Genomic DNA, 23,374 nt, shown 5'->3' with positions numbered 1-23,374 from the left:
ATCAAAAAGTAATACTCGATTCAGATTCGAGTACTCGAATCATTGTGTCCAGCCCTAATGGCAAGTAGTTATTTTTGGACAAATCTAATGCACTTCTCCAATCAATTTTTAATAATACGACAGAATTGAATGTTCAAAAGCCGCCTGGATTGCTTAGGGCTTTGCGGTTGTGAGTTTATATCCCGATAGCGACCGTCTACCAGGCAAGTTTGCACGGTTGATTATGCAAACGTATCGAAGCTCAATAATGCACGTGTAAACATTCATATTTAGCTCATCCTAATGTTACGTTCTAGGTCTTGGTAGAACAGTCGACATATACGACGAAATTCCAATAACAACCCAATGTCTATATTTGTCAGGAGCAGAATCGCTATCAAAGGCGAGTACATTACAGAACCAGACTTGGACAACTAGAAAAATTAGAATTACAACAATAAAGTATTTTCCAAAGTGGAGTAGAATTATAATTATATGTAGGCTACACAGTACACACCTTCCAAATTAGATTAGAACTGCTGCTCAATTTCTGTTAATATCAAATCAGTTTATTCTTATGACAATAGTAAATTTCTCTATAGCAAGCTTGGCTCGTTTTGCACTCTACATTAGTTGAAGTATTTACAGGAGAACTATAAATTGAATTAGAATTGAAATTAGAGCATAGAAACATTTCAACAATTAGATTAGAATTAGATTACCGGTGACCAAAAACTCTAGAAAACCAGAATCATCTAGCTGTCCAGGTTTGTACATAGCACATGGTTTACGTAAAAAGTCAAGGAACACGAGGCAATGATGTTTGACAGTAATTAGGCCTACTAGTTACATACAAATACTAATCAGACGATACCAAAGTAAATGCGCATAGAATATGTCATATCGCCAACAGTGGGGCTGCATTTCTTTAAAGAATCAATTCAATTTAATATTACAATTTTAACATTTCAATACACCACAAGACTGTAATACAATGAAAAGATAGGAAGATATCGAAACAGATGGAAGTAGTCTTCGAAATCAGAGACCCACCTGGGCCTAAGCGGTGTAGAAAGGAGGCATGCACACTGAACAAAAAGTAAAAGAATACAAGCGACAAAAAGAGGTGACGTGTGTCGGAAGGCGATATCGATATGTCAGGTCATGGTCCGTCTAACTTGAAGGCTGAATACTATTCAGTGACTAGTGACTGGTATTGATTCACTGATCTATATCTTCACAATAGCAGATCCTCAGATACGGAAAGATTGATCTACTTCCTTATTGATGCTACACCATTTTTTGTTCACTAAATCATATTTCTCAATGACATCACGTACAACGCCAAATGTATCCACTACAAAAATCCAGTTGCCGATGCGATAAGCGGTATTGCATCCATGATCAAAATTCCGAGATGACAAGGAAGTCCATTGAGCTGAAGTAACATCATAACATTCAACACTATTGATGAAATCTCCTTCATTCCACCTACCGGTCACAAATATCTTTTGATCGATTGCAACTGCACCGCATCCACAAACAGGATATCTCATTGGCTCAAATATATCCCACTCTGATGACGATGGAGTAAATCTGTAGAATGAAGAATCTTCGAAACCATCTTGAGTTTCACCTCCGATATATTGAATGAAATCATTCAATTATGCAAGACTTGCATCACGAATTGCTGTCGGCGAGTTTCGCTGTGGAGACCATCGATTTACCGAGGGGTCAAATCTTTCTACACCATTCGTTTTCATTTCATAACTTCCTCCAATGAGAAATATGGATCCGCACAATAACACTGAGCTAGGACGCCCACCGTGGTCACAAATCATATATTCCATTCTTTGCCAGTCTGTATTTTTTCTTTCAATACCGAGTCGATGAACTGATTTACTGATGCAAAAAAAATAAATACACCGCTGATAAGAAATTATTGAGAACCCATCTTCATTTGCCAACTCTGAGTTGTGATACTTGTCGATTTTCTCGGTTATTAGATCAACGGATAGTATACAATTATCGTAATCATCAAAAATAACTACCGGTATTAATTCTTTTCTCTCTATTTGTTCAACTGACGATCCCGGAAGAAGTCCGATAAACAACTTGTACAAGTTCGAGTCATTCCTGATAACAGGGGAGGTTTCTAGAATTTCTTGTCAAAAGGCAGCAGAAATTCAATCACACTCGATCAATTCGAGACATTCGGTCAAATATTCCTTCTTCGTTTCACAGGTCTCGATCCACTTGAGCGATAACTTTAGTTTCTCTTCTTCCAATTACTTCCGATTTGCAGACTTTAAAGAACGGAATGTTACTTTTTTCAACACTTCCAAATCAAGCATGGTTTGCGATTTCCATGATATTTTCTTGTACAAACATTCGGCATCTTAAAGCAGCGTAGAATATTGATTTTCATGGTTTTCTCCATGCGGTGCGACCTAGTGACAAGAAAGTTTCAAACGGTAATCTTTTGAACCGCTGAAAATTTCTCAAATTTTTATTTATTTATTCAGACTTTAAAAAAGAATAACATATGTAGATATTGGACAATTCTGGGGGTAGGCATTACAAATCTCAAAAGATTTTCCGAATTATATTGGAATTGACCATTATCAATTTTGTACTTCCACTTTTAGTGCTATTATGTTGGAAATTGCCACTTACACATGTTGTTGAGTGGAAATTTAGAGTACCGTAATTTTCCGAATATAGTGCGCCCCCATGTATAATACGCACCCTTAAAATGGCGTGTATATTCTAGGAAAAAGCCTGTACCCATGTATAGTACGCACCCTGCATTCGCAGTACATGAGTAGTGGCGTTTTAGTACACGATGTTGTTCTGTTTTCCGATGTCACTGTCGAACAATCATGACAGAATGATCGCTAATCAAAATACAATTGACGGCATTGTCTCTAAACGAGAGTAGATAGTAGCCCAAGCCTGTGAGGTCGGCGACGCGATAGTTCAGGCTAGCGACACACGACATCTTGCACACGAGGCCTATTACAATTACAGATGCGATTTCTCAGGCCAACGGTTATGTCGGGCGCACCAGTCCTGTTGGAGATGCGACTGATTACGCAAGCGATTTTATCTTGCGCACATGTGTATGCGATTGTTAAGGCCTGTCGTTGACGCGATAAATCCGAAAGGATTGCCGCGCAGCGCCACGCTTGTAGCAATCAGCGACCTAATTTCGCTCGCGTACAAACGGCAAACTAAAAGCAAGAGATCGTGTGCTGTGCAGACGACTCTCGTTAATTAGAAACTCGCTTTTCGTTAATTAGCAACACGCTTCTCTATTTGGCAGCGCGTTACACTCTATAATACGAATTACGGGGCCCAATGGCTAGAGGTGATGCGCGATTTAAACAAACATGAAGAAAGGTGTAATTTCAAGTTCTTGATCGAGGGATTTTTTTTTCAAGGCTTACTGTACCCATGTATAATACGCACCCCCTATTTTAGAGCAAAAAATCGGTAAAATTTTGCGCATTATACATGGAAAATTACGGTACTCTCTACTCGAGAACTGCAACACCAACTAATTTGAGAACCTCTGCGACTTTACCTTCACCATAGTGGATTCGTAGATATTGTAAGATCGATTTAGTCTCAACCCCATGGTAGGCCTCCGCCATTTGTTGTTTGATGTATCATACTTCTCAACGACAAAAATCTCATCAGACTTGGACAATGCAAAAATCCATTTGCCGATTTGATATGCGGCAGTCCCACTACGACAACCATTCATAGACGACAACGAAGTCCACTGAGCTGAAGTAACATCGTAACATTCTACGTTATCGATGACACCTTCACCACTCGATCACAATTATCTTTTGATGAACTGAAACAACACCACAGCCATACACTGGATATTTCATTGGTTCGAGATCAACCCACTCTGATGAGGATGGAGTGAATCCGGAGAATGATGCAACTACTGTACCATCTTGTGCTTTTCCTCCGATACAATAAACGGAGTCATCCAGTGATACGAGACTTGCATCGCAAATTGCTGACGGTTTGTTTTCCAGTTGAAACCATTTATTTACAGATGGGTCAAATCTTTCCACATCAGTTGTTGCTGTGAATTCACTTCCTCCAATGATGTACATGGAACCAGTAACAGAAACTGAGGGAGGAAGCACACCATGGTCGCAAATCATGTTGTTCATCTTTTCCCATTTTGAGTTTTTAAGAAGAAAATTTAGCCGATAAACCAATTTCTCCTCACACAATGCATAAATATATGAGTCAAGGGAAGTTAATGTAAAATTCTTCAAAGAGAACTTGGCCTTTTCATCGTGGAAATTTTTTACTTCCTCTGTCATTGGGTTGAAAGATCGGAGGTTATTTGTGTCCAATTCAAAAAAAATTATCAATTCGTCAGCATCAATATTCTCTCTTTCCTTGATCCAAGCTTTCAAAATATATCCATTGATCAGCTTGTACAGCCCGAAATCGTTGCAGATACGGGGGTGGGTTTGTAGAATATGTTGCAAACACACCGGCGAGATTTTATCAAACTTGATTACTTTGAGATATTCGTGCAAATATTCACTTTTACTTTTCTCGACCCACTTGAGGGATAACGTAAGCTTTTCTTCTTCGCTTAATTTAAATTTTCTCGACTTCATAAGGCTGAGAAGGTCATTTTTTTCAACGCTACCAAATCCATCTTGATTAGCGATTTCCATGATATGATCTTGTAAAAATATTCTGCATCTCGAAGAAACATCCGCCAGTCCATAAATATCAGCAACATTCCTGGTAGCGAAGTAATTCTCAACGGTAATTGCTTTCGCTAAAATAGTGGAGACAGCTTGCTTTACATCATCCAATTGCATCATGATTGCGACGTGAAGAAGGTCAATAACTTTTCCATCAGGAATCTGAAATGTGGCAGAATATATGAAATCGATGCAATTTTTGACACATTGAGAATCGACATCTTTGAGAACGACTCTTCCTTCATGACTCTCTTTTGTGTGGTGTTTCAACATGGCTCTAAAATATACGGAACCAGCCGACAATACCTTTTTGTGTGTGTGATAGACATCATCTTCGACTTGAATTATGAAGTCACAATGATCGATATCTTGCTTCATTCGATGCAATTCAGTCATCATAGACACTGCGTGCTTTTCCGCATCCAAATATACATTTCGCACCATGATAGATGAAGTGATCACTGATTAAGTAGGGTATATGCTATAAAAATAGAAGAACAGGAGAATTTTCATGAACACTGAAGACGTATTTCAAAAAATGCCCATGCAGGACTCTACGATTTTAGAAAATACCTTCAGTTATTGTGGTACAGCCAGCACAATTGATATGACAATTTCACTCGTTAAGGTTAAAAATGCTAACATAACTCACACAATCTTTTACTTCATAAAATCTAAGGGTAATAAACAACAATGCAAGTAGTTGGGGTTATAATGACTCAAGTCATTTTTTGAAATGCGTAAAATGACTCGACTAGAGAAATTTGTGCATTGACTCGACTTGTACTCGAGCCATCTTGCACGACTCGAACAAAGTCATATGACTCGAGAATAGGACGGCCAAGACAGATATTTCATTGTAACCACACATTGTCACCACATTATTAGTATTTCGTCTATCAGTCCTGATACTTGGGAAATGGGCAGGAAAATGTTGTGACTGAGAAAAATTATGATATTATAAATGTGAGCCATTCAATATCACTTGAGCAGTGTTGCAAAAAGCGGGTTGAATCCGATTGAACTGAAAACTGAACAGTGAACATAATGACTTGGACTAGGACTTGACTCGGTGAGGAATTGAAAATGACTCGACTTGAGTCGAGTCAAAACTAGAAAAGTGAGATTGACTTGTGATTCGGAACCTTTTGACTTGGTTACAACTCTGTGAAATAGTGCTAAGAACCAGGTGGAATAGCCGGCCCTATCGTACCTGAATAGTGAATATTTGTAAATATTGTACCTGTAATGTTCCAGGTCATGTAACAGTAGTGGTATCTTATTTGTGCCGCGAAAAGACATCTCCCAATTTTAAAAGTGCCAACTCCCATTAAGTGCTAAGTATGCGGCCTATCAACCAAGTCTACTCATCGAAACAGTTATTTTCGGTTACAGGCCTTTTATTTTCTACTTCCACTTGAAGTGCTTTTGGTATGTCTTACATATTGCTACAGCTACTTGTAATTAATTACAGGTATAAATTAATGGCACTAATGATAATTCTACTTGAGAAGTCATTTTAACTAGTTCAAACATATCTTGTTAGATTAGGTTTGGGTTGGAAAAGGATTCGACTAAATTATTCCAAACAATGCGTGCCAATTTGTAACACAAAACTGAGTTGATGTGTCACTAAAATATCAAAATTGCCTCAGTAAAATGAGCTGGCACACAGGTAATCTGTCTCCGTTATTGAATGCCTGATAACGGCATTTCAAATCATTCAAGTTTTGGCAATACTGAAATTGATTCCAAGGTCAGGAATGCATGTGTAAACATGATTCAGGGATGTTTGTAGTTCGAAAATATGTCATGTCCTCCTAAGATTGGCGCCGTATTCACTTGGAGAACCACTGATCTATATATTCACCATTGCAGATCCGCGTATTCCGTAAGATTGATCCGATTCTCTTTTTACGCTACACCATCTTTTGTTCACTAAATCATATTTCTCAATGACTTCTGCCTCAAACGCATTCACTACAAAAATCCAATTGCCGATGTGATAAGCGGTATTGTGTCCATGCTTAAAATTCAGACATGACAATGAAGACCATTGAGCTGAAGTGACATCGTAACATTCTACGTGGTCGGTCTTCTCTCCTCCGCTCCACCCACCTGTCACAAATATCTTTTGGTTTATTGCAACCACCCCACATCCGCCAACAGGACATCTCATTGGTTCGAGATCAACCCACTCTGACAACGAGGGAGTGAATTTACAGAAAGGTTCGAATTGGATACAATAGACGGAATCATTCAGTGATACGAGACCGGCATCACAAATTTTTCTAGGAATGTTTTGTAGTTGAAACCATCGATTTACTGAGGGGTCAAATCTTTCCACATCATTCGTTTTCACTTCATCACTTCCTCCAATGACAAATATTGATCCACAAAATAACACCGATCTAGGATACACACCGTGGTAACAAATCATATCTTCCATCCTTTGCCATTTTGAATTTTTTCTTTGAAAATCGAGCCGATACACTGATTTATCGTTACAGAAAATGTAAATATTCCGGTCAAGAAAAATGGTTGTGAAATAGTTCTCATGGTTCAGCTTTGCGTTGTGAAACTTGGTTGTGTTTTCGGTTCTTGGATTAAGAGCTAGCATACAATCTGCATTATCATCGAAAAGAACTACTAATTCGGATGCTTCCTGAATATGTTCACTGATCAACTTGTACGACTTGGAGTCATTCCTGATAATGGGGTGAGTGTCAAGGAAATGTTTCAAAAATGACGGAGAAATTCCCTCATACTCGATCAATTCGAGAAATTCATGCAAATGTTCCTTCTTCTTTGAACTTGTCTCGATCCACATAAGAGACAACTCCAGTTTTTCTTCTTCCAACAACATCAACTTTGCCCACTTTATAAAACTGAAAATGTCATTTTTCTCAACACTTCCAAATCCTGCTTGGTTAGCAATTTCAAAGAAATTGACTTGTAAAAACATTCGGCATCTCAAAGAAACATCGACAAGGCCATAAATATCACCAATATTTCTTGTAGCGAAGTAATTGTCAACAGTGATGGATTCCACCAAAATATCGGATATTGCATGCTTTACATTTTCCAACTGCAGAATGATTGCGACGTGAAGAAGTTCAATCATCTTTCCGTCCGGAATCTCAACTTTACTGGAATATATAAAATTGATGCAATTTTTCACACACTCGGAATCGACATCTTTGAAAACAACTCTTCCTTCGCGACTCTCTTTGGTGTCATGCTTCAACATAGCTCTGAAATAATTCGAGCCGGCTGACAATATATTTTTGTGGGTGTGATACACATCATTTTCGACTTGAACTATGAAATCACAATGATCATTATCCTGCTTCATTCGATGTAATTCCTCGAGGATCTTCACTGCATGTTTCTCTACATCTTGAAAAAGAACCTGCACCATGATCACAAATTGCTTGCAAAGGATATATAATAAAGGCTAGTGCTGTTTTAAAAAATAAAAATGATTAGATATAGATATCATACCAATAGCAGAAAAAATACGCATAATACTAATTCTTATAATGATAGAATAACCACCATTGATAAGTCACCCGCAACACCTAATTTCACAAAAAAATTCAAGTAGGTGTAGGGCTTCCAGTCTCCCACTCATTTCTCACAAGTCAAATAAGAGACAGTAAATATCAGGGTGGAACAAAAGCATCAACTTTGTCCTTTTATAGTGGGAAAAGAAAACATCTACAGGTACGTGAATACAAACATGAAAAACCTACTTTCGCTGCTTACTTACGTTGTTAAATTTATAGATTACTAATATTTCTCAGGAATATCTGCTTCTACTCAACATATTTTAAGCAATACACTTTTTATACTAGGATATTCATGAAAAATTTTAGACTGTAGTCATGTTTTCAACATACACCCTGAAAGCGATAAGAGGTTAGGGTTACCATACGGGAGGATTTGTCCTCTTTTTCCAATAAATTGTAAGTGTCCTGAGATGATGCCTAAATGTTCTCTATTTTGATTCAACACAGTTCTATTGGTCGAAAACTTCTCGATATCACTAGTTTTCTTTGCCGGTACTAGAGCTTTCTGAATCTGTGGAAAAAATCCAGGATCTCAAAATATGGTAACCCTATTAAAGATAGATTGAAATTCTGCTGTGCCCCATGCAAAAACGATACGAAAGAAATCAGTGGTTATCAGTAAAGAGCTACTTCTACGTTTATAGAGTACTACAGTTTTGCCCGTGTTCGATTCTTGAGCAGTTTTTGAGGCATAACCATCTTCTTATAATTGTAAAAAGTAGAAAGTAGTTTGGGGATAAATCTGCATCATGTAGATCATGTTTATGATTCCTAAGAACGGCTTTAAATAGCCCATGGACTATTTTAACTACATATATTTTGGAAGCATGTATCCGTTTGTAGTTTCGTCAGTCACTTTGCACTAGTCAAGAAGATGCATCTAGCAATTTCTACAGTAGGCCTACTACCCACATCCTATTACTACTAGAACTATGAAACCCGACGACCAAATTCTACAATTTGAAATTACTTACTTGAGCAGCTTACTCAAGCACTTCAGCTTCATGTAACAGAAATAGCTAGAGCTGCTTGAAATTGAGTGGAACTTTACGGCACTAATCCTACTTGAGTTGTCACGTTGACAACCTTGCCAACCTCTGTGACTTTAAGCACACAATTGCAGATCTAAAATGCAAGCAAGATTGATCTGCATTTAATTCCACGTTATACCATTTGTTGTTCGATAAATCATACTTCTCAATACGATCATAGCCGGCGCAATTGTATACTGCATAAATCCAGTTGCCAATTGTATATGCGGAAAGCCAGAGGCAACGATATTTCATCGGCGACAACGAAGACCACTGTGCCGAAGTAACGTCGTAACATTCCATGTTATTGACATTCCGTCTTCTACTCCACCCACCAATAACAAATATCTTTCGATCAACAGCAACAACACCACACCCAGTCACAGGATACCTCATCCGTTCGAGGTCAACCCACTCTGCTGACGATGGAGTGAATCTGCAGAATGCAGAAACTTCAACACCATCTTGTCCTCGACCTCCAACACAATAAACTGAATCATCCAATGATACGAGATTTGCAGAATAAATTGCTGAAGGTTTCTTGTCCAGTTGAAACCATCGATTTACAGATGGGTCAAATCTTTCCACATCAGTTGTTGCTGTAGGATAGCTTCCTCCAATGACGAATATGGATCCCGTCGCACAAACCGAGCGAGGAAATTTACCGTGGTCGCAAATCATATTGTCCATCTTTTCCCATTTTGAATCTTTGTCAAGAAAATGTAGACGATAAACAGATTTCTGCTCACAAAATACATAAATATATGAGTCAAGGGAAGTCAACGTAAAATTTTTCAAGGAGAAATTGGCCTTTTCATCGTGGAAAGTTTTTACTTCCCGGGTTATTGGGTTGAAGGATTGGAGGTTATTCGTGTCCAAATCGAAATAAATTATCAATTCATCGGTATCAATATTTTCTCTTGCCTTAATCGAAGCTTTCAAAATATATCCATTGATCAACTTGTACAGCTCGAAATCGTTGCAGATACGGGGGTGAGTTTCTAAAATATGTTCCAAATACACCAGCGAGATTTGATCAAACTTAATTAATTCGAGATATTCGTGCAAATATTCGATTTTATGTTGACATTTGTCGATCCACTTGAGCGATAACATTAGTTTCTTCTCTTCACATAATTTCAATTTTCCCGACTTCATAAGACAGAGAAGGTCATTTTTTTCAACGCTTCCAAATCCATCTTGGTTTGCAATTTCCATGATGTGTTCTTGAAAAAATATTCTGCATCTCGAAGAAACATCTGCCAGTCCATAAATATCACCAACATTTCTGGTAGAGAAGTAATTCTCAACGGTAATCGATTCCGCCAAAATATTGGAGACAGCTTGCTTTACATCTTCCAACTGCATCATGATTGCGATGTGAAGAAGTTCAATGATTTTTCCATCGGGAATGTAAAATTTCGCGGAATATATGAAATCGATACAATTTTTTACGCACTGAGAATCCACATCTTTGAGAACAACTTTTCCTTCACGACTCTCTTTTGTTTCATGTTGGAGCATGGCTTTAAAATATGCGGAACCTGCCGACAATACATTTTTGTGTGTATGATAGACATCATCTTCAACTTGAATTATGAAGTCACAATGATCGACATCTTGCTTCATTCGATGCAATTCAGTCATCATAGACACTGCGTGCTTTTCTGCATCCAAACATACATTTCGCATTATGATAGCTGAAGTGATCACTGATCAAGTATATACTATACAAAATATAATAGGAGGCGGGATTTGACAGAAGCATTGATAACCACCAGTATCACATAAATTGAATCGTTTTGAACAATAACAATAATTGACTGATTCAACTACACTCGAATACGATATATATAAATACGGCACTAATGACGAAAAGTCTGTGATATAGCTAAGGAGACAGAATGCAAATGACCGAAAACTAGTCAAAATTTACTGCATCTAAATCCAAATACCCAGACATGTGTGACCAAATCCAAATATTCATGTCTTCAGCCAAAACTGACTTCAGGCAGCCTAGTGTGATCAGATGGTCCTAAGTCACCAGTGTGTCCAAATTCAGATACAAAATACTGATTTATTGACAACATTAACATCAGACCAGCTGGTGTGACCATTATGGGTACTCCTCCATATAATGGCAAACCAAAGCAAAGTGTATAGGATTTGAAATGTTGATTTATGACGGCTTGGAGTGAAACTTGCTCTTGGTTCCATGAGTGGATCTCGAATTTTGAGAATCTCAGTCCTCTCGACAGCTGTGTATTTCTGAGACCAAATCCGAAAATCTTGTCTAATCTTGTTGGAGAGTCCCAATCATGCAGTTGATATGGCCATATGGGACACGGTTCTACACTAGAATATGACTAGTTGTATCTCTGGAAAAAGAAAAAAATAGAAAATAAGACAAAAATTGGACATTCAAGTGTAGGATTACCATAACTTACAAAGTAATTCGAAGCAGATGCACGGGCATGAATGAAGGTTCAACATCATTGAAACTCAGATTGCAGGCAAAAAAGCTGACAGAGATGAATGACAAATGGCGTGGATAGCGAACACGTAAAACAGGCAAACGTAAACTATAACAATAGTCCAAATATTCGAATTGTTTCCAGACTTTATAAGTATGAAAGACTCCAATGTGAATGCTGATAAGTTCATCTGGATTTTGCTCAAAGAAATCCCGCAATAGCTGAAAGCTGTATCAATGTAACTGAAAATAGCAGTTATAACGTATGCGTGAACCACACAACACTTTTGTATGCGTATATTCAACTCCACAGTCGACTCGAGATTCAGAATAAATGGGGACTCAATTTGCATTTCAAACATCTAGCAAAATGCAATGACTATGATGATATATGCCTCATAATTTGAAAATCAAACTTTGCATGACTGGTGCCTTGTCTTGCCAAGAGTCACTTTCAAAAATCGATTGACTTGTCTTGACTCGTGTAAAAATGTGCGATGACTCGACTCGACTTGTGACTCGGAGGCAGTGACTTGATCCCAACACCGATACTAATAAATAATATAACGAAAACTGCAGATAGGTGTAGTACTGCTACACCGTTTGAATAAGAGAGGAGACAATCAGTCAAAGATTCAAATAAGAGCCAGTAACTTTTGACTTATGATACGGTACCAAAAAAAACATCTGGCCGAATACGGATATTACAATGGAAAATACACCAAAAAACGTGCAAATGTGCCACATGAAATTGTTTTACGTCTGTTTCTAAAACAATTGAAACGACACTTTTAAATGTGTCACTCAATGAATCAGAGGTATCTCAATAAAATCAGCTTGCACTTTGTCGCTAACATTGAACGACGTCAAAATGGCATTTCATATATAATAAAAATCATGTTGAAGTGTCAGAACAACTGAAACTCATTCCCAGCTCAAAAATGCATGTTGAAACCTTATTAACAAAGGTTTTTATACCACGTTAAAATATCTCACAATCTCTCAAGAGTGGCGCAGCTTTTAGTTCAAGGACAAATGATCTATTCCTTCACCATTGCTGATCCGCGGAGTCTCAAAGATCGATCTGTTAACTTTCCTATGCAATACCACTTTTCGTTCAATAAATCGTACTTCTCAATAAAATTAGAGCGGGCACGCTCATCTACAACAAAAATCCAATTGCCGGTCTGGTAAGCAGAATTGAAACCATGTTTAAAATTCATCGATGTCAACGAAGTCCATTGAGCTGAAGCTACATCGTAACATTCTACGTTGTCGAGTTGCTCTGTTCCAGTCAAACCGCCGATCACAAAAATCTTTTGATCAACTGCAACAGCACCACTCCCATGCACTGGATATCTCATTGGTTCGAGTTCAACCCACTCTGATGAGGATGGTGTAAATCTGTAGAATGAAGCAACTTGGACGCCATCGAGATAACCTCCAATACAATACACTGAATCGTTCATTGATACAAGATTTGAAGCGCAAATTGCTGTAGGCATGTTTTGCAGTTGAAACCATCGATTTACTGAGGGGTCAAATCTTTCAACAACATTAGTTTTTACAGAATAACTTCCTCCAATAACGAATATTGATCCCAACAACGAAACTGACGGAGGGTAAAATCCATGGTTCCATGTCATATCTTCCATCTTTTCCCAATTGGAATTTTTTCTTAAAAAATCAAGCCGATGAACAGATTCACGATGGTATAAAATATAAATATGCGGGTTCAGAGTAATCGTTGCGAGACAATTCATATACATACACCTTGCATTGTGGAACTTGGTTATTTTATTGGTTGTAGGATTAAGGGATCGAATACAATCTGTGTCATTATCAAAAATAATTATCAATTCTTTTTTGTTCACCATTCCATCTTGCGCTTCCAGAAGATGTTTGTTAATCAACTCGTACGACTTGGAATCATTCCTGATAATGGGGTTAGTTTCTAGAAGACGTGCCAATATTGCCGGAGATATTCTTTCAAAGTCGATCAATTCGAGACATTCATGCAAATATTCCCTCTTATTTTCACATGTCTCGATCCACTGAAGCGACAACTCTAGTTTTTCTTCCTCCCATAATTTGGATTCAGCCCACTTCAAAACAGGTCGAAGGTCGAAGTTTTGCACGCTTCCGAATTCAGCTTGCTCTACGATGTGCAAATTATCTCTGTGTAAAAATTGTCTGCATCTCGAAGTGACATCAACCAGTCCATATATATCAGCAACTTTTCTTGTGAAGAAGTAATTCTGCACATTAATTGATTTCGCTAAAATATTGGATATTGCCTTCTTTAAATCCTCCAACTGCATCATGATTGCAGTGTGAAGAAGTTCGATAATTTTTCCATCCGGAATCTTAAATTGACTTGAATATATAAAATCGATGCAATTTTTCACACATTCAGAATCAGCATCTTTGAAATCGACCCTATTTTCTCGACTCTCCTTTGTGTCATGCTTCAGCATGGCTTTGAAATAATCCGAACCGGCCGACAAAATATTTTTGTGGGCGTAGTAGACATCATTTCCAACTTGAATTATGAAATCACAATGAGCCTTATCTTGCTTCATTCGATGTAATTCCTCCATCATTTTCATTGCACGCCTCTCGACATCATACCGAGCAACATGCACCATGATCAGCAATCTCTTGTGAAAGATATATAGTAGATATTAGTGCTATTTTTGAAGTTAATATGATTATCTAAAAACAGATATTGAATCATGAGTAGTCAAAATATACAGAAATAATTATTATTGAAAGAATATTCGAATTATTACAGTACTACGCAATATAATAAAATTGATTTATATTTTCACCAAAAGTGCAGGTAAGCATAGTAGGCCCGACTGCTGACATTCTGACAAGACATCAACTATCAGCCAGTAAATGAACAAGGTACAACAAAGTCATCAATTATGTATTCTTTCAAAATATCTAGCCGAATAAAAACATGAATGACTGTTTCCATTTAGCTCAACCATTGTGGTACAGTGGCCGGATGTGGCCAGTTTTAAGTAGGCACACTACTTTTTTTTAGAACAGGCTACTCATGTAGGTCTTGCCTACTTGCACTGTACTTGAGTCATTTTAGACTCTTTCCACGGTACACATCATATCAATTCACTGGTCTACACAAAATTTCAGGTTTGGGTTTTGACAATTCATTTTGGCTAAATTTGGTGCGCTGAATCCGAAAATGACCTCAGATTTTCTCCATCACATCATGTTATTGAAATTATGGAGGCACGTTATCAAGGTCGGTGGGATTTATAGATGCATTCATTAGTCACACCAGTGAATATCCGACACAGACAAGGATGACGATGAGGGGCCGCAAGGCCTTAGTACACAGTCGCCACCTGAACCTGGATTGACATATGATGGTCGACTATTGCTGGAGTTTGAAAAGAGAAATTCCAGATGGTGTTCGTAAAAGAAAGTCCCTTACATAGCATTTTGAAGCATTTTTCAAGTAAAGAGTTCACATTTAATGTAAGTTAGTTCTTTTTTGACAGTTTCTGGCCCTGCTCAAGTCCCTTCGATTCAATCTTTATTTTGTCACTTTCCAATTTCTGTGTGTGTCTTCAGAATTTATGCACGCCATTGGAATGTCTATGTGCTTATTGTGTGAACTGTAGGCTATGATTCAGATGATACTTTGTTACTGTCCTTTCGACATGTTCGTCAGCATAATGTAGCGTTTGATGTTATTATGGTTGGTCTCGCCAAAATGTCTGTCATTCCCCCTCAACAATTTGGCTTCAGTCCAGACGGATTTAAAATGTCTTGTCCAACAATCCAAAAATTCTGTTTTGAATTACCTTTGTCGAAGAGTGCCTTTTGCATAATTGAGCTCGGATACAGCTTCACACTAGAATATCATTAGTTATATCCCTGGAAGAGAACAAAAACAAATCAGGAAAAAATTGGTCTTGCAAGTGTAGGAACACCACCAATTTGAAGCATGTGTACGGATGAAAATCAATCATTATAGCCTCTCTCTGGTCAAACGCAGAATAGAGTTCACACAGCTGAATGACAAATGACAGAGATAGTTAGACAATGAATGTATAGAACAGCCAAACATGAAACTACAATAGCAAATAAATATATGAAAGCCTCGGGCCATTGTTACTACAAGATTTTATATTCATGAGAGTGACCAGAGGATGCAGATAATCTAATCTGCTTTTTGCGCAAGGTATTTCAACAATAGCTGGAAATCTCCTCATTAGAGTGACAGGACGCTGTCGGTGGCCAATCAGCTCAAAGTTGGGAACATATCTCCAGAGGTAGTCATAACGAAGTACTGCAACTTTTTCGGAATACTCAAGTATTAGTCCTAATTACAAAAACAAATGGTTATATCTTAGACTAATTCTACTTTTACTTGAACATTTGTAGGCAAAGCTACTTTCATATTCCACTTTGGGTATTTGAAAGTAAAAAGGTAGTTTTGGGATAACTTCACATCACTTATTTTTGTTAAACTGTCAAACACAATTGGGCTAATAGCCACCGTATCACGACAACTGAAAATACTTTAGAAGTTTGCAGCAGATTAAAGTTGCACATTGTAATTCCAAAAGTAGACATCTCTGTTGAACTGCTAAGATTATCAGAACCTATTGACCAAGGCTACTTCTTGAAACTACTTACTTTATTCCTAATCAGATGTTAATTTGTACTTCCACTTGCAGTAGTTTTGAGATATCTCGGAAATCGATTTTCTACTTGTAATCGAGTAGAAATCTACAGCTTTACTTTTACAAATACTCTAGTATCAAAACTTACTGTCTCAGTGGACAACAGTGTTTGAGATGTCATTTAACTTGTTCAGGAGCTTTTCTGCTTTCGATTAGGAGCTGGCAGTATCAGACAAGGCACACCAGTAAATAATGACTGGCACCAATTACTAGTCCTATAGTAACAACAGTCAAACGATAGCAATATAAATGCACGAACACACAATGCTAAAGTCAAAACCAATTGCGAATCGTTTGCAATGATGCGAAAGAAGGTGATGGTAGGGTGTGCGAACACATAGAATATTCATGAAACATTTCAGACTATAGTCATGTTTCCAACATATACCCTGAATGTGATTAGAGATAGGGTCACCATATGAAAGGATTTGTCCTCTTTTTTTCGACAAATTGAAATTATCCTCGGAGGATGACTAAATGTTCTCTTTTCTGGGAATTAGTACTTCGTTTCTGGAAAAAGTGTTAAAATGCGATCCAAAACCGGACTTCGGCGAAGTGAATGCCAGACTTGGCCAGACAATCAACGAAAATTACTGGATAGATGACCATTTATTTAGTTAACACAGTACTATTGGTCGAAAACTTCAATATCGCCAGTATTCTTTGCCGGTACTAGGGCTTTCTGAATCTGTGGAAGGTGTCCTCTTTTCCGGATCTCAAAATATAGTAACCCTATTAAAGATAAATGGAAATTCTGCTGTGCCCCATGCAAAAGCGATATGAAAGAAATCAGTGGTTATCAGTGAAGAACTACTTCTACGTTTATAATGTACTGAAATCAGATTTGCCCGTATTCACTTCTTGAGCAGTTTTTGAGGCATAACCATCTTCGTATTATTTTGAGAAGTGGAAAGCAGTTTGGGGATAAATATGCATCCCGTTTAACTGCTTTAAATAGCCCATGCACCACGGTAAATACAGATATTTTAGAAGATTGTACCCGTTTGTAGCTTCGTCAGTCATTTTGCGCTAGTCAGGAAGATGCATTTTGCGATTTCAACAGTGCTACCTACATCCTATTACTACTAGAAGTACGAGACCCAATTGACCAAACGTACTTTTTGAAACTACTTACTCGAGCAGCTTACTCAAGCCCTTCAGCTTCATGCAGCAGAAATTGCTAATGCTAATTGCGATCGAGTGGAAATTTACAGCACTATTTCTACTTGAGTTGTCACGTTGACTACCTTGACATCCTCTGTGACTTTACCCACACAATTGCAGATCCGAAGCCCAAGATAGATTGATCCCCATTCAATTCCACGTTATACCATTTTTTGTGCGATAAATCATACTTCTCAATACGAACATAGCCGTTCCAATCTACTGCATAAATCCAGTTGCCGATTTGATACGCGGAAGGCCAACAGCAATAAGAATTCATCGACGACAACGAAGACCACTGTGCCGAAGTAACGTCGTAACATTCCATGTTATTGAGACTCGCTCTTCTATTCCACCCACCGATAACAAATATCTTTCGATCAACAGCAACAACACCACACCTAGCCACAGGATATTTAATCTGTTCGAGGTCAACCCACTCTGATGACGATGGAGTGTACTTGCAGAATGCAGAAACTTGAGCGCCATCTTGTCCTCCACCTCCCACACAATATATTGAATCATCCAATGATATGAGACTTGTATCACAAATTGCCGATGGTTTATTTTCCAGTTGAATCCATCGATTTACAGATGGGTCAAATCTTTCCACATCAGTCGTTGCGGTAGGATAGCCTCCTCCAATGACGAATATGGATCCTGTCGCACAAATCAAGCGAGGAAAGATACCATGGTTGCAAATCATACTGTCCATTTTTTCCCATTTCGAATATTTGTCAAGAAAATTGAGACGATAGACAGATTTCTTCTCACATACGACATAAATGTACGAGTCAAGGGAAGTCGCTGTAAAAGGCGACGAGAACTTAATCTTTGCATCATGGAACTTTTCTACTTCCTCGGTTATTGGGTTGAAGGATCGCAGCCGTTTTCGGCCCAAATCCAAAAGAATTATCAATTTATCGGAATCACTTTCTTCTTTTGCCTCGACCGAAGCTTTACGAATATGTCTATTTATCAACTTGTACAGCTCGAAATCGTTACTTATACGGGGGTGAGTTTCTAAAACCCCTTGCAAATACACCGGTGAGATTTGATCGAACTTGATTACTTCGAGATATTCTTGCAAACATTCGCTATTGCTTTGACATTTGTCGATCCACTTGAGGGATAACATAAGCTTTTCTTCTTCGCATAATTTCAATTTTCCCGACTTCATAAGACTGAGAAGGTCATATTTTTCAAGAGCTCCAAATCCATCTTGGTTTGCGATTTCCATGTTGTGTTCTCCTAAAAATATTCTGCATCTCGAAGAAACATCCGCCAGTCCATAAATATCACCAACATTTCTGGTTGAGAAGTAATTCTCAACGGTATTTGATTCCGCCAAAATATTGGATAAGGCTTGCATCACACCTTCCAACTGCATCATGATTGCAACATGAAGAAGGTCTATGATTTTTCCATCAGGAATCTGGAAGTTTGCGGAATATATATAAAATCGATGCAAATTTTCACGCACTGAGAATCCACATCTTTGAGAACAACTTTTCCTTCGCGACCCTTTGTTGTGTCGTATTTTAACATTGCTCTGAAATATGCGGAACCGGCCGACAATACATTTTTGTGGGTACGGTAGATATCATCTCCAACTTGAATTATGAAATCACAATGATTGTTATCTTGCTTCATTCGATGCAATTCAGACATCATAGACACTGCGTGCTTCTCTGCATCCAAACATACATTTTGCATCATGATAGATAAAGTGACCACTGATTAAGTATATGCTATAAAAATAGAATCGGAGGCATAATGTTTTGACAGTAGTATGAATAACCATAAGTATCACATAAATTGCATGTTATTGTGCAATAACAGTATTTGACTGATTCAACTACACTCGACACGGATATACCAATACTGTAATAATCATGAAGAGTCCGCGATATTGCAAAAGACACACATTGCAAATGACCAGAGAAATGGTCAAAATGTACTGTAGAGTCCACCGCCATTGCAGCAAAATACAAATATCCGGTCCAGATTCCCTACATGTGTGGCGAACTCAAAATACAGAAATTCATAGTTTTTGCCAACACTAACGTCAGACCAGCTGGTGTGACTAGATGGGCACTCTTCCACTGGTGTGGCTAAATACAAATATTCACATCTTTAGCCAAAACTGACTTCAGGCAGCCTAGTGTGATCAGATGGTCCTAAGCTACAATTGTGTCCAAATTCAGATTAAAAAATCCTGATTTATTGACAACATTAACATCAGACCAGCTGGTGTGACCATATGGGTTTTGCTCAATATAATGGAAAATCAAAACAAAGTGAATAGGATTTGAAATATTGACTCATGACAGCTTAATGTGAAACTTGCTCTTGTTTCCATGCTGAGTGAATTTTGACAGCTGTGTATTTGAAAGAACGAATCCGTTAAATCTTGACTAACATCTCAAAAATTCGTTGAAGAATCCCAATCATACAGCAGAGATGGAACATAGACCTAGAGTGGCATATGACTAGTTGTATCTCTGGAAGAAAGAAAAATAGAAATAAGGTAAAATTGGACCTGCAAGTGTAGGATTACCGTAACATACAGAGTAATTCGAAGCATGTGTACAAGTATGAATTAAGGTTCAATATTATTGCAAGTCAGATCGCAGGCACAAAAGCTGACAGAGATGAATGACAAATGACATGAATAGTAAACATATAAAACAGGAAAGTGTGAAACTATAACAACATTCCTAAAAAGCGTTGAATTGTTACAAGACTTTACATGTATGAGAGAGTCAACTTTGGATGATGATAAGCTCATATGCATTTTGCCTACAATAGCCGAAAGCTTGCTCAGATTAATGCTGACATGCTTTGATTAACGTTTGCCAATCGGCTCAAACAACATATCGCCCGAGGTGGGTAATTCCAGGATTGTAATGACTCGAGCCATGACTCAACTTACTATTTCTTGGTGACTCAACTTGACTTGAGTCATTTTCTCAAAATACGGGAAATGACCCGACATGAGTCAATCTGTGCATTGACTCGACTTGTACGCGAGGCTGGAACAGCCATGACCGACATTTGATTGTAATTTCCAAGAAAAGTAAAGCTACCACACTATTGGTATTTCGTCTATTAGTCCTGATACTTGAAAATAGGGCCAGAAACTGTTGAAACTGTGTGAGGAAAACTTGGTATAATATAAATACGAGGCATTCAACGTAACTCGATCACAGTTGTAGAATTTAAATTGAACAGCATTAAATTCGAAAATGAACACAATGAGTTGGACCCGAGTCACAATACTATGACTCGGACTCGAATCCTTACTTAAACTAGGAATTGACTTGGTGGTGAAGTGTGAAAATCAGTCAACTTGGCTCGAGTCAAAACTGTGATAGTAGAATTGACTCATGACTTGATTACAACACTGACTGTAGGTGTAGGCCTCTTAATTCAGGAGAACTCGGTTCACTGTTGCTTACTGATCATAATGGTCACATTTCAAGTTGTAAAATGTAACAATTCATGGTTTCATCATACATTTCGAGTTAGTCTTGAAGATACAACTCTAAACGTCTAAAGTGGTGGCCACCTCACATTAACTACAAAAAGTGTGCGAGTACTTAACGAGATCTACGTTTGGAAACTTTTGATGTGAGCGGTCAAAGATTTGTACTCAAGTAGGACAGTTGGCTTCATTGACAACCTCCGTGACTATCCATTAGGGTTGTTCAAAATAACTTTTTTTTTCAGATTTTCACAGCTATTAGCTAAAATTGTTAGGTTGACTCACTAGACTGAATTCCAACATGCAGAAGTGAAGCTATTAGTATTGGAAAAGTTTGAATTTACAATAGAATTTACTATAAAAATATACTATTATTTTCCAGAGAACTCGACTGTTTACCCCATTGAATTATATATCCGTCCAATAGAAAGAAACACAACAAATTTGTCATAATTACAACTAGTAGATGCAGAATTATCGGAGTTGAAAATCTTGGATTTAAAAAAATAGTAGGCTATCCCTAACAGTATTTACTGTGGAAAATGTAAGAATTACTAATGAAAAACTTTTAATAGCTGCACTTCAACGAGCTGGATTGACTCAAATTAGTTATGCTTAGTTTTTGTAGATAACTTACCAATGTCAAGGGTTAAATTTGAAAATAGAATAAATTCAAAATTTACAAACTCTTATAGCTTCACGTCCACTCATTGAAATGGAACCAAACTTGGTGTGAAAGTTTTTTTTAGCCAACCAGACAATTTAACAGTATGTTTATAGCCGCCAAAATCTGATCAATACGTTATTTTTGAACCACTCTACTATACATTGACCTTTGCAAAGCCACACAACGTGGGATATTCATGTACTTTCAGATCGATGTTATACCATTTGTTGTTTGATAAATCATACTTCTTAATATCAGTAGAGTCGTAAGACTGGTCTACTACAAAAATCCATTTGCCAGTTGCGTAAGCAGCAGCAACGCAACAAAGACATTTATATGTCCATGACAATGAAGTCCACTGAGCTGAAGTAACATTGTAACACTCTACGTTATTGATGGTCTCATCTCCATTCCCCCCACCGATGACAAATATCTCCTGATCAACTGCAACAGCACTGCAGCGATTCACACGTACAGGATACCTCATCTTTTCGAGGTCAAACCACTCTGATTTAGATGGAGTAAATCTGCAGAGTTAGGAGCCTTGGTAACCATTTTCCCGACCTCCGATACAATAAATAGAATCATTCAATGCTACAAGACGTGCATCGCTAGTTGCTGTAGGTTTGTTTTGCAGTTGAAACCAATGATTGACTGCAGGGTCGAATCGTTCCACATAGTCTGTTTCTCTTGCATCACTTCCTCCGATGACAAATATGGATCCAGACAATGACATCAAGCATGGAAACATCCCATGGTCACAAATCAGTCCTTCCATCTTTTGCTATTCTGAATTTTTTCTTCAGAAATTGAGTCGATGAAAAGAATTATTTCGGCATAAAATGTAAATATACGAGTCTAGTAAAATTGTATTGAATAAATCGAAATGCCTAAACCTGGCACTGTGTAACTTACTTATTTTATCAGAAATCGGATTAAATGATCGGATGCAATCTGTTTCCCAATCAAAAAGAATCATCAATTCATTCTGTTTTACCGCTTCATCTGACCCTTCCTGGAGAGGTTTTCTGATCAGCTCGTGTGACTTGCAGTAATTCCTGATGATGGGGTTAATTTCTAGATGTTGCAAAAACGTCGGAGAGATTCTGTAAAAGTCTATCAATTCGAGACATTCATATAAATATTTCATTCTATTTTCACATCCCTCGATCCACTTGAGTGATAACTCTACCTTTTCTTCCTCCCATAATTCCATATATGTCGACTTCAAAACTTTGAGAAAGTAATTTTTTCCCATGCTTCTAACTCCATCTTGGGTTGCGATTTCCACTATATTTTTGTCCAAAAATATTTTGCATCTTGAAGAGACGTAATCCAGTCCATAAATATCACCAACATTTCTTGTAGAGAAGTAATTCTCAACGGTAATTGATTCCGCCAAAATTTTGGATACAGCATTCTTTACATCTTCCAACTGCATCATGATAGCGACGTGGAGAAGTTCAATTATTTTTCCATCAGGAATCTCAAACTTACTGGAATATATAGACTCGATGCAATTTTTCACG

General features: G+C 37.7%; 3 protein-coding genes across 3 annotated transcripts; all 3 read right to left on the bottom strand.

Moving 5' to 3' along the window:
- Positions 1–5,511: 5,511 nt before the first annotated feature.
- Positions 5,512–11,707, bottom strand: LOC145442515 (kelch repeat and BTB domain-containing protein 12-like). The gene has a single exon (XM_080320457.1). It carries the CDS (start codon positions 11,023–11,025, stop codon positions 9,376–9,378), a length of 1,650 nt encoding a protein of 549 aa, XP_080176583.1. The 5' UTR covers positions 11,026–11,707; the 3' UTR covers positions 5,512–9,375.
- A 15-nt stretch (positions 11,708–11,722) lies between these two features.
- LOC145437745 (kelch-like protein 12) lies at positions 11,723–22,333 on the bottom strand. The gene is made up of 2 exons (XM_080315035.1): positions 22,001–22,333; positions 11,723–14,473 (listed from the first exon to the last, which is right to left on the bottom strand). Exons 1-2 carry the CDS (start codon positions 22,330–22,332, stop codon positions 12,847–12,849), a joined length of 1,959 nt encoding a protein of 652 aa, XP_080171161.1. The 5' UTR covers position 22,333; the 3' UTR covers positions 11,723–12,846.
- Positions 17,167–19,388, bottom strand: LOC145442587 (kelch-like protein 31). Its single transcript, XM_080320542.1, has one exon. It carries the CDS (start codon positions 19,082–19,084, stop codon positions 17,771–17,773), a length of 1,314 nt encoding a protein of 437 aa, XP_080176668.1. The 5' UTR covers positions 19,085–19,388; the 3' UTR covers positions 17,167–17,770.
- Positions 22,334–23,374: the final 1,041 nt, after the last annotated feature.

The sequence above is a fragment of the Botryllus schlosseri genome, chromosome 1 (assembly GCF_051294905.1).
Source record: "Botryllus schlosseri isolate E-star chromosome 1, Bs_hap1, whole genome shotgun sequence".
NCBI classification, from domain to species: Eukaryota; Metazoa; Chordata; class Ascidiacea; order Stolidobranchia; family Styelidae; genus Botryllus; species Botryllus schlosseri.
Note: the sequence above shows the minus strand (reverse complement) of the source record. Positions and strands in the feature narration are given on the sequence as shown.